This window comes from Cherax quadricarinatus, chromosome 8 (genome assembly GCF_038502225.1).
Source record: "Cherax quadricarinatus isolate ZL_2023a chromosome 8, ASM3850222v1, whole genome shotgun sequence".
NCBI classification, from domain to species: Eukaryota; Metazoa; Arthropoda; class Malacostraca; order Decapoda; family Parastacidae; genus Cherax; species Cherax quadricarinatus.
In genome coordinates, this window is record NC_091299.1 from 32,424,264 (window position 1) to 32,437,225 (window position 12,962).

The 12,962-nt window shown below is 45.8% G+C and overlaps 1 protein-coding gene across 1 annotated transcript in view; it reads right to left on the reverse strand.

Moving 5' to 3' along the window:
* Window positions 1–2,503: 2,503 nt before the first annotated feature.
* Window positions 2,504–12,962, reverse strand: part of LOC128685258 (techylectin-5B) — a 52,237-nt gene continuing 41,778 nt past the window's right edge. Inside the window, exons 4-5 of the mRNA XM_070083025.1 lie at window positions 3,438–3,620; window positions 2,504–2,804 (exon numbers count right to left, since the gene is read on the reverse strand). Of these exons, the coding sequence (XP_069939126.1) occupies window positions 2,654–2,804; window positions 3,438–3,620 (334 nt within the window). The 3' untranslated portion in view covers window positions 2,504–2,653. The remainder of the gene's footprint in view (window positions 2,805–3,437; window positions 3,621–12,962) is intronic.

The following is a 12,962-nucleotide window of genomic DNA, read 5'->3' on the forward strand; positions in this document are numbered from 1 at the left end:
CAGTCTGCCCGAAATGCCTAGTCATGCTAGGTGTGATAGTGGTTAGTTAGTTTAATATGTTTATTATGCACCTCATACTCATCCTGTGGGCGGGAGTCAAAAAATTAGAGGTACATAATGGGTCCAGGGACTGGACCCCAAAGTTATGATAGTTGAACTAGTTACAAAGATAATGAGCTCCAGGTGGAGTTGGTCACACTCATGACAAGTTTCAAAGGTAATGAATCATGAACACGTACATACATGGCTACAATCATGAACAAATTAGAGTAATGAGCAATTAACAAATATTCTAGGGAATGCATCATTGCCCCAACAACAGATGTTGCTAGGTGCCTGTCCCTCCTCGGCAGGACAGCCAGACAGCCATTGCAAACAGTAGCAGGTTACGCCAGGATCTGTTGCTTGCAGGAGCACCATCGACCCTCTCCAAGATAGTGGCCCTCTCTGTAAATAGTATTTTATAATATTTAAACAACACAATATCCTATAATACGTAAACCCCGCATTGTAATCTTATAGAGAATAAACTTGATTGATTGACTGAAAGGTTACTCTGCTGCTGATCTGTTGTTAAACTTCACTAAATGGCACCAGTCACTGGTGCTGTCGACAGAGTGTGGCACCAGGGCCTCTTGGCAAAACTGCAAGCACTGGGAATTGCAGCTTTGCACTATGTCTCCTCAGTGATTACCTTCATGGTAGATCTTTAAGGGTAGTTCTCAATGGAACGGAATCAGCAAGACATCCTATTGGGGCAAGTGTTCCACGGAAGTGTGCTGGGGCCATTGTTATGGAATGTCTACTTCAATGACCTTCATCTCATCCCAGAATCCCATGCATAATGCAGACGACTGTACACTGACAATCACTTATCCAAGAGAAGAAATGCCAGCTGCTCTAAGCTACATCAATCACCAGCTAAGAGCTACATCAGCTTGGGGAAACAGATGGCAAGTAACATTTTGCACCTGAGAAAACGCAAATGATGATGATCTCTAGGCACCATGACGGTAATGCTGGTGCAGTAGTAAGGATGAATGAGAGAGTGTTGGTACCTGGGGAAGAAGTTGATATCCTTGGGGTGAAATTTGACTCCAAACTGACCATGAAGAACCACGCTGTAAATCTCGCAAACAAAGCAGCCAGGAAGCTTACAGTACTTCGCCGTATCTCGCATCTGCTTGGCAGTAGGGGTTGCAAGATTCTGTACGAGGCACAAGTACGCTCACACCTTGAGTATCCTCCACTTTCTTGGTTTGCCTGCCTCCCCCCTCTCATCTGCGACTGCTTGACAGAGTAGAGAACAGAGCAAGACATCTCATCCTTTGCCTGGACCAATCCTGGATAGATCTGTCATTTCAGCAGAGCCTTCAACACAGGAGGGATGTGAGTGGCCTTACTGTTATGTACAAGGCCAATATTGTCAAAGTACCATACATGAATCCACTTCGAGGACAGCGTGAAGCAAGCTTCTATACCACAAGACGGGCAGAAAGCAGCAACTTCACTCTGGCTGTACCCTTCTCCAGAACATCACATTATCTGAGATCATTTATCCCCAGGATGACTCGAGTCTGGAACACATTCGTACAACATTATGATGCCAACTAGATAAAGTTAGTTGATCAAATAAATGCTGCTCCCTATCTGCATGTTTCATAACAATAAAAATACTTGTATGTTTCATAACAATAAAAATACTTTCAAATGAGCTAATGTAGGTAACAGCTCTTAGCTTGTCAATAAAGCTAGGGATCCTTAACCTTGTCAAACCCTGTGTAAAGATAGGGAAAAAAAAAAAAAAAAAAAAAAAAAAAAAAAAAAAAAAAAAAAACACAGTATTAGGTTTCAGGAAACATTCACTCCGACGAATGGTATTAGTTTTCGGGATATTAATAAACGGCAATGGCTTGTATTTAATTTTTATTATTTATATAGCATAAATGCGATGTGACTACATAACTTGCCAAAATGGTAATGCAAATATTATTCCCAGCAACGTAGCGGATCTACACTTAGAAAAAAAGTATATATATATTTGCGTGCACATCAACCACTTGGCAAAGTAGCAGTGGAGATGTTCCTCTTAGATAGTGGAAAAATATATATTGATTTTTGGCCTTAGAGACATGCACACGCGCTTTGAATTACTGGTTAAAAAAAATGCATTGTCGAAATGACAAGACATTATCAACAATACTGAATTGCTTTCATAATAGATTTGACGTAGGGTAGTTCAGGCGGTTTCCCGTGTTTAAAACCTACTACCTACCTTCATCTCTCAGAGTAAATACACTAAGAGATGGGCACCTCTCTTCTTCCCCCTTAAGTCGTTTGCCAAAAGAAGTTCCCTGGACTCTGAATAACTACACTGGGAATGGATTGGACCTCAGTACTCCTTAAGCCAGGGTATAGAGACTTCAGAGCTCCCTTCGTCAGAGATCAAGAGATCTTAGAGTTCTCTTGTTCTGGGATAAAGGTACCTTAGAGCTTCATGGTTCAGCATCTCCCTAGTACAGGAGCTCCCTGGGCCAGGGATAAAAAGGATCTTTGAGCTCCCTGGGCCAGGGATAAAAAGGATCTTTGAGCTCCCTGGTTTAGGGATAAAGGACCTCAGATCTCTCTAGGCAGGAATAAAGAATAAAGGAGCTTAATGCAGGCGGGGCTTGACTCTTAACGCAACACTGTTCAGGACAAGGGGTACCTTCATGCCGTTCTCGTGGGCCCACCAGGTGATGAAGGAGGCGTTTTGGCGGTCAGGCGTCACCGGGAACACGCCGTTCAGGTGGGCGTCGTAGCACCTGCATTAAGAGACGTGTAACTGAGAGGCACTGATGTAGGTGGTTCTTTCGTGTACTTAAATCTAAGAATCCTGCCTATAGTTGATGGCTCTCTCGCGTAACTGAAACAATTATTGACCTGTAAATACTGTGCCCAAAACTATTCTTGCTAAACTCTTAAAACATAGTTTCCAGGTGTATTGTATATCCATATGTTTGTGCGTTACAGTCAACAGAATGGATAAATGATGTACAATTAACTAGCCACTACCGTACATGGGATGGATATGTGAAAGCGATAAACTAGCCTCCTCCATCCACAGGATGGATATAGTGTGCACAATTAACTAGCCGCAACCGTCAACAAATTGAATGTAGTTTTCACAATAAACTAGCTGATACCGTCCACAGGATGGATATAGTGTGCACAAAAACCTAACTGCTTCATCAAAATCTCATGTATACAACCCTCTACGAATCCTTATGTTTTTTTTAAGAATATTTTGTAATTAACAAAGGTTACACCAGTATGGCCTTGATGCTGATGAGAGGTTCTTGAGCCAAAGAATTTAAGCCACCTCTCCCTTCCTAGTATCAAACTTGATTACCATCCATTTCCCCTGGCACTAAATAATCCCTAAGGGTTTTACTCACCTGTCGTACCACCAGCCGCCTGAGAAGTACGTGGCGCAGTTGCCATCGTTGTAGAGATCGTTGTCGCGGTCGTAGGTGGTGAAGGGTCGTCCGTGGTGGTAGGTGAAGGCGTCCGTGGAGTTGCCGGAGTAGTTACCCACGTCTAGGGCATAGCCAGAACTCTCACTGCCCACACGGAAGGTGCTGTCAGAAAAGCCACATTATAAAGGCGTCTTTCAGGAAACCCCAGTGGATATAAAGCCATATTTATTATGAGGTTGTTCCATGATTGTGGACATTGTATGTCGAAGAATATCTCGAAGTTAATTGAGAGGCCTTAATAACCACTAATGAAGCCTTCAGGGCTTCGCCGAGGAAGGGGCCTAGTGGAGTAAGGGGCCCTAGTGTTTGACTTTACTGTGTTATCCTGACGAGCTTATATTGAATGATAAACTGTATGTCTTACATTAGTATAAACTGTCTGTCTCACGGAGGATGGAACCCTCTCCCCCATCCCTATTCCTGTACACTAACGGCCCCTTTCAAGGCAGGCGAAACCGCTGACCTGGAGAACGTACAGATAACTTTCACGGCACGTATAAGTACGATAAAGCACCAATAGACCCCTAGCTGTCTTCAAGAAGGCTCTAGACAGGCACCAAAAGTCAGTACCTGACCAGCCGGACTGTGGCTCGTACGTCGGTTTGCGTGTGGCCAGCAGTAACAGCCTTGTTGATCAGATCCTGATCAACCACGAGGTTTGATCTCAGACCGGGCCGAGGGGGGCTTTGACCCCCAAAACCTTCTCCAGGTAGACTCAGGTACTGGAGTTTACCTGGAGTTTACCTGGAGAGAGTTAAGGGGTTCAACGACCCTGCGGCCCGGTCTGTGACCAGGCCTCATGGAGGATCAGGGCCTGATCAACCAGGCTGTTACTGCAATCCAACGTATGAACCACAGCCCGGCTGGTCAGGTACTGACTTTAGGTGCTTGTCCAGTGCCTGCTTGAAGACAGCCAGGGGTCTATCGGTAATCCCCTTTATGTATGCTGGGAGGCAGTTGAACAGTCTTGGGCCCCTAACACTTATTGTGTTATATGACTCACATGTGTTTACCTATATCCTCTGTGTTCTCAAGACCTCTGTAAAAATTTGCATGAATGATGTGGAAACTTATTCAGTCCTGAAGTTCCACAAGGCCAATATGCCGTATGAAGGCCCTAACGTGTCACGGATGGAACGTCTGAGTTTGCGGGCCCTTACATCTACCCAAAGCACACACATGCACCCGGGTTAGCGAAGGTGGCTGGAAGGTACATTTTAATTGGTAGCTTTATCCTTCAGGGAAGAGGTAGGAAGTTTATACTGTTAGTAATCTAATATTAGGATTATTGAGGTAACTGTAGATAATAATAATGTAGATGTAAAACCTTAACGTAAGTAGTAATAGGCCGGTAATATAGGCAAACCCTAGGTTATATTAGCTAGGGAGAACTGGCAGCCCAAATTTGAACGATGAGGCACGGGGTTTTGAGATAGCAGTGACTCCTTCTTTGTCGAAACTCCGAGCGAGGCACACCACCGTGAACAGCAGGGCGGCGCCCCACATGTCTTCACATACTAGACCTGGGGAAATCTGGCGGAAGCACCTCGAAGTACCGTAGATGACCTCCTCCGTCAGGCCCATACAGTAAGACAAGACCTCCATTTCTTTCTCAGTATTCTGGTCAGTTTCTGGGGGAAATTGCGAGTGAGTTGAGCTGTGGGTCTTTGTACAGTCGGACGGCCGAAGACCAGTACGCACCAGCGTCCCCTCGTTGTTAAAGAAGCTAGTGTCACTTCCTGCATAGTTATACTAAGGGATACACACCCCCTTGGAAACAGGAATTTCTGAGGTGCAGGCAGGTCACTAATACTGACTGAATATTCCAGGAATTAAGGTTCCTGGCTGCATGTGGATTTGAAGGGGAAGTCCAGAGGGGCTAAAGCTTAGGGAGGTTGAAGACCGGGATATATTCTCCAACACCAAGTAAGTTAGTCCTTTATTCGTGCATGCAGGCAAGATTTCTTGCAACATCAGTCATTTATGGAAATGTGTCATATAAGCCACTTGTGAGGCTGAGGTACCAGCCTCAGGGCTCGGTGTCAACAGAGCTTGCTAGGGTAGACAACTCACATGGAGGCAGTCCAGACAAATTTCCACAAATGGGTTATAATACCTTAATAAAGATTCACATTGTAATTTTTAGCTCTTTATAAGTAAAAAAAAAATATTTGTATAAAAAAGAAAAAAGTACAGAATGGAGCAGCTACCCTATAGATAAATAACCATGGTTCTCGTGGCTCGGTTGGTAGCGGCTTCGATTCACACACACTGAGGGGCCTAGGTTTGATCCCCGGGCGAATGAAAATGTTAGATAAGAGAGAGAGAGAAATATTTCCTTGCATCTACTGGCCCCTTTCACCTAGCAGTAAGTAGGTACCTGGGTGAGGGGCGACTGGTGTGGGTCGCAAGTAGGGTTAAATAACCCCACTTGGTGGGGTTAAGCCAGTCTGCTGATATATCTTTCTTTGGTTACCATGGGTTACTAACCCACCGGGTTAATAATCCGAATGAAAGCTTGTTCAACGTGGCCTGGTGGCTAAAGTTCTCGCTTCACACGGCGAAGGTCCGGGATCGTTTTCCGGAGAGGGTAGAAACTTTGGGCGTGTTTCCTTACACCGGTTGTCTATGTTCCCCATCAGTATAATATGTACCTGGGTGTTAATGGACTGATGTGGGTCTCATCCTAGGACAAAATTGACATAATATGCGGGAAATGCTCTGCATAATAACTGGCTTTCTATATAGTGATATGTCATTGATGTCAGCTAGGACTATAGACTTTGTATATGTACTTGGAGAAATAAAAAATATTATTATTATTATTAGTAGTAGTAGTAGTAGTATTAGAAACAGTATTTCATTTTTTATTAGTTATCCATAAAATTTCAAGTGTTCGTTTTCAGTAATGTTGAAGAAAACGTTGTTATCTTTAAGGGCATTCTAAATTAATGATAAACTTATATAGATCAAAGGATTTAGTTAATTTTATTTGAATTATTAAACCCTGGTCGGTTAATAACTAAGGATAACCCATGAAAGTCCAGCAGTGTTCCTTATATCCATTAGGGTAATATTAAGTCCTCCCCCAGGATGCGACCCACAGGCAGACTAACTTCCAGGTATTTATTCATTGCTAAGTAACAGGGGAAGCAGGTGCTAAGATAACTGAAGACTTGTTCGAATTTTTGGCTCGGGGAGTCAGCCACCCAGGATAACCCAAGAAAGTCAGTCTTATTTCCACTGTGGTCCTCAATCTTGTCCCCCAGGATGCCACTCACACCAGTCGACTAACATACCCACACACACAGACAAAGGCACAGACACACACACAGACACACACACAGACACACACACACACACACACACACACACACACACACACACACATACACACAGCGAAGAGGCGGGGCCAGGAGCTGTGACTCGACCCCTGCAACCACAAATAGGTGAGTACAAATAGGTGTGTACACACACACACACACACACACACACACACACACACACACACACACACACACACACACACACACACACACACACACACACACACACACACACAGAAGTAAGTAAGACAGAAGTAAGACAAGAGAGAGAGGGGTGGATCGACTGCATTTTTTTGGACTGCAAGAAGGCCTTCGACACAGTTCCTCACAAGAGGTTACTGCAAAAGCTAGAGGATCAGGCACACATAACAGGAGAGGCACTGCAATGGGTCAGAGAATACCTGACAGGGAGGCAACAACGAGTCATGGTACGTGACGAGGTGTCAGAGTGGGCGCCTGTGACAAGCGGGGTTCCACAGGGGTCAGTCCTTGGACCTGTGCTGTTCTTGGTATATGTGAACGACATAACGGAAGGGATAGACTCAGAAGTGTCCTTGTTTGCAGATGATGTGAAGTTAATGAGAAGAATCAAATCGGATGAGGATCAGGCAGGACTACAAAGAGACCTGGACAGGCTACAAGCCTGGTCCAGCAACTGGCTCCTTGAGTTTAACCCTGCCAAATGCAAAGTCATGAAGATTGGGGAAGGGCAAAGAAGACCGCAGACACAATATAGTTTAGATGGCCAAAGACTGCAAAACTCACTCAAGGAAAAAGATCTGGGGGTGAGTATAACACCGAGCATATCTCCTGAGGCGCACATCAATCAGATAACTGCTGCAGCATACGGGCGCCTGGCAAACCTACGGATAGCGTTCCGATACCTCAGTAAGGATTCGTTCAAGACTCTGTATACCATTTACGTCAGGCCCATACTGGAGTATGCAGCACCAGTTTGGAATCCACACCTAGTCAAGCACGTCAAGAAATTAGAGAAAGTGCAAAGGTTTGCAACAAGACTAGTCCCAGAGCTACGGGGATTGTCCTACGAAGAAAGGTTGAGGGAAATCGGCCTGACGACACTGTAGGACAGGAGGGTCAGGGGAGACATGATAACGACATATAAAATACTGCGCGGAATAGACAAGATGGACAAAGACGAGATGTTCCAGAGAGGGGACACAGACACAAGAGGTCACAATTGGAAGTTGAAGACTCAGATGAATCAAAGGGATGTTAGGAAGTATTTCTTCAGTCATAGAGTAGTCATGCCGTGGAATAGCCTAGAAAGTGACGTAGTGGAGGCGGGAACCATACATAGTTTTAAGGCGAGTTATGATAAAGCTCATAGGGCAGAGAGAGAGAGGACCTAGTAGCAATCAGCGAAGAGGCGGGGCCAGGAGCTATGAATCGACCCCTGCAACCACAAATAGGTGAGTACAAATAGGTGAGTGCAGAAGGCAAAGAACTCAGGAGAATAAAGAGATTAGTCGACGAGCCAGAAACGAGTATGCACAGATAAGGAGGGAGGCGCAGCGGCAGTATGGAAATGACAGCATCGAAAGTCAAGTCTGACCCGAAACTACTCTACAGCCACATCAGGAGGAAGACAACAGTCAAGGAAAAGGTAATCAGGCTGAGGAAAGAAGGTGGGGAGCTCACAAGAAACGACCAGGAGGTATGTGAGGAGCTCAACATGATATTTCAGGAAGTATTTACAGTAGAGGCTGAAGGGACACTGGGAAGACAAAACAGTGGCATACAGCAACAAAGGATATACCAACAAGTGTTGGATGAATTACACACAACTGAGGAGGAGGTGGAGAAGCTCCTAAGTGACCTTGACACCTCAAAGGCGGTGGGACCGGACAACATCTCTCCGTGGGTCCTCAGAGAGGGAGCAGGGACACTACGTGTGCCACTAACCAAAATCTTCAACACTTCCCTTGAAACTGGGCAACTACCTGAAGTATGGAAGAAAGCAAATGTAGTCCCCATCTTTAAGAATGGAAACAGAAATGAAGCACTAAATTATAGACCAGTGTCACTGACATGTATAGTATGCAAAGTCTTGGAAAAGATTATCAGGAGGAGAGTGGTGGAGCACCTGGAGCGGAACAAGATTAAAAATGATAGCCAGCACGGATTCATGGAAGGCAAATCCTGTGTCACAAACCTACTAGAATTTTACGACAAGGTAACTGAAGTAAGAAATGAGAGGGAGGGGTGGGTTGATCGCAAGAAGGCCTTCGACACAGTTCCTCACAAGAGATTAGTACAGAAGCTAGAGGAACAGGCACGTATAACAGGAAGGGCGCTGCAATGGATCAGAGAATACCTGACAGGGAGGCAACAGCGAGTCATGGTCCGTGATGAGGTATCACAGAGGGCGCCAGTGACGAGCGGGGTCGCATAGGGGTCAGTCCTGGGACCAGTGCTATTCTTGGTATATGTGAACGACATGACGGAAGGGACAGATTCAGAAGTGTCCCTGTTTGCAGATGACATGAAGTTAATGAGGAGAATTAAATCAGACGCGGACCAGACAGGTCTACAAAGAGAACTGGACAGGCTGGATGTGTGGTCCAGAAACTGAATGTGTGTGTGTGTGTGTGTGTGTGTGTGTGTGGGGTGTGTGTGTGTGTGTGTGTGTGTGTGTGTGTGTGTGTGTGTGTGTGTGTGTGTGTGTGTGTGTGTGTGTGTGTGTGTGTGTGTGTGTGTGTGTGTGGGTGGGTGGGTGTGTGTGTGGGTGTGTGTGAGGGTGTGTGTGTGGGTGGGGGTGTGTGGGTGTGGGTGTGTGTGTGGGTGTGTGTGTGGGTATGGGTGTGCGTCCTTGTGTGTATGCATATATTTGTACGCTCGTGTGCACATGTCCATGCGTGCGCCCTCGTGTATGTATGTGTGTGCGCGCGCGCTAGTGTGGGTGTATGAACCACTTAATATTTGTATTTATAACTCATTACAATTGTGACCAGGTGTGGACGTATCAATGGTTCATTACTTTGTAATTTGTTCATGACTGTAACCATGTATAGGAGTGAAGCTGATTCATTACCTCTGTAACTTGCCATGATTGTGACCAGATCTACCTGGAGTTCATTACCTTTGTAACTAGTTCAGTTATCATAACTTTGGGGTCCAGTCACTGGACCCATTATGTACCTTTGTAATCTTTTTGACTACCACCCACAGGATGAGTATGGGGTGCATAATAAAGATATTAAACTAAAGTGTGTGTGTGTGTACTCACCTAGTTGAGGTTGCAGGGGTCGAGTCCAAGCTCCTGGCCCCGCCTCTTCACTGGTCGCTACTAGGTCACTCTCCCTGAACCATGAGCTTTATCGTACCTCTGCTTAAAGCTATGTATGGATCCTGCCTCCACTACATCGCTTCCCAAACTATTCCACTTCCTGACTACTCTGTGGCTGAAGAAATACTTCCTAACATCCCTTTGATTCATCTGTGTCTTCAGCTTCCAACTGTGTCCCCGTGTTGCTGTGTCCAGTCTCTGGAACATCCTGTCTTTGTCCACCTTGTCAATTCCTCTCAGTATTTTGTAAGTCGTTATCATGTCCCCCCTATCTCTCCTGTCCTCCAGTGTCGTCAGGTTGATTTCCCTTAACCTCTCCTCATAGGACATACCTCTTAACTCTGGGACTAGTCTTGTTGCAAACCTTTGCACTTTCTCTAGTTTCTTTACATGCTTGGCTAGGTGTGGGTGCCGCATACTCTAATATGGGCCTAACGTACACGGTGTACAGGGTCCTGAATGATTCCTTATTAAGATGTCGGAATGCTGTTCTGAGGTTTGCCAGGCGCCCATATGCTGCGGCAGTTATTTGGTTGATGTGCGCTTCAGGAGATGTGCCTGGTGTTATACTCACCCCAAGATCTTTTTCCTTGAGTGATGTTTGTAGTCTCTGGCCCCCAAGACTGTACTCTGTCTGCGGTCTTCTTTGCCCTTCCCCAATCCTCATAACTTTGCACTTGGTGGGATTGAACTCCAGGGGCCAGTTGCTGGACCAGGTCTGCAGCCTGTCTAGATCCCTTTGTAGTTCTGCCTGGTCTTCGATCGAATGAACTCTTCTTATCAACTTCACGTCATCTGCAAACAGGGACACCTCGGAGTTTATTCCTTCCGTCATGTCGTTCACAAATACCAGAAACAGCACTGGTCCTAGGACTGACCCCTGTGGGACCCCGCTGGTCACAGGTGCCCACTCTGACACCTCGCCACGTACCATTACTCGCTGCTGTCTTCCTGACAAGTATTCCCTGATCCATTGTAGTGCCTTCCCTGTTATCCCTGCTTGGTCCTCCAGTTTTTGCACTAATCTCTTGTGTGGTACTGTGTCAAAAGCCTTCTTGCAGTCCAAGAAAATGCAATCCACCCACCCCTCTCTCTCTTGTCTTACTGCTGTCACCATGTCATAGAACTCCAGTAGGTTTGTGACACAGGATTTCCCATCTCTGAAACCATGTTGGCTGCTGGTGATGAGATCATTCCTTTCTAGATGTTCCACCATTCTTCTCCTGACAATCTTTTCCATGATTTTGCATGCTATACATGTCAGTGACACTGGTCTGTAGTTTAGTGCTTCATGTCTGTCTCCTTTTTTAAAGATTGGGACCACATTTGCTGTATTCCATGCCTCAGGCAATCTCCCTGTTTCGATAGATGTATTGAATATTGTTGTTAGGGGTACACATAGCGCCTCTGCTCCCTCTCTCAGGACCCATGGAGAGATGTTATCTGGCCCTATTGCCTTTGAGGTATCTAGCTCACTCAGAAGCCTCTTCACTTCTTCCTCGGTTGTGTGTACTGTGTCCAGCACATGGTGGTGTACCCCACCTCTCCGTCTTTCTGGAGCCCCTTCTGTCTCCTCTGTGAACACTTCTTTGAATCTCTTGTTGAGTTCCTCACATACTTCACGGTCATTTCTTGTTGTCTCTCCTCCTTCCTTCCTTAGCCTGATTACCTGGTCCTTAACGGTTGTTTTCTTCCTGATGTGGCTGTATAACAGCTTCGGGTCAGATTTGGCTTTTGCTGCTATGTCGTTTTCATATTGACGTTGGGCCTCCCTTCTTATCTGTGCATATTCGTTTCTGGCTCTACGACTGCTCTCCTTATTCTCCTGGGTCCTTTGCCTTCTATATTTCTTCCATTCCCTAGCACACTTGGTTTTTGCCTCCTTGCATCTTTGGGTGAACCATGGGGGCTCATCCTGGTACATTATTATTTTTCATTATTCCTGTTACCCTTGGGTACTAAACCTCTCCTCAGCCTAACCCTTGCACATTGTTGCTACATATTCCATCATCTCATTAACTGGCTTCCCTGCCAGTTCTCTGTCCCACTGAACCTCATTCAGGAAGTTCCTCATTCCTGTGTAGTCCCCTTTCCTGTAGTTTGGTTTCATTTGTCCTTGCCTTCCTGCTTCCCCCTCCACTTGTAGCTCTACTGTGTATTCGAAGCTCAAAACCACATGATCGCTGGCCCCAAGGGGTCTTTCATATGTGATGTCCTCAATATCTGCACTACTCAAGGTGAATACTAAGTCCAGTCTTGCTGGTTCATCCTCTCCTCTCTCTCTTGTAGTTTCCCTTACGTGTTGGTACATGAAGTTTTCCAGTACCACCTCCATCATCTTAGCCCTCCATGTATCTTGGCCCCCATGTGGCTCCAAGTTCTCCCATTCGATCTCCTTGTGGTTAAAGTCGCCCATGATCAGGAGCTTTGCCCTGCATGCATGAGCTCTTCTGGCCACTGCAGCCAGTGTGTCAACCATCGCTCTATTGCTCTCGTCATACTCTTGCCTTGGCCTCCTGCTGTTCTGTGGTGGGTTATACATCACTGCAAGTATCACCTTGGGACCACCAGAGTGAAGCGTTCCCGCTATGTAATCACTTTCTTCTCCGCTGTCTCCTCTCTCCAGCTCATCAAAATTCCATCGGTGTTTGATCAGCAATGCCACTCCTCCACCCCCCCTGTTCCTTCTGTCTTTTCTCAGGATCTGGTATCCCGCTGGAAAGATGGCATCTGTTATCATACCTGTAAGCTTGGTTTCTGTGATCGCTATGATGTCTGGTGATGCCTCTTTGACTCTTTCGTGCCACT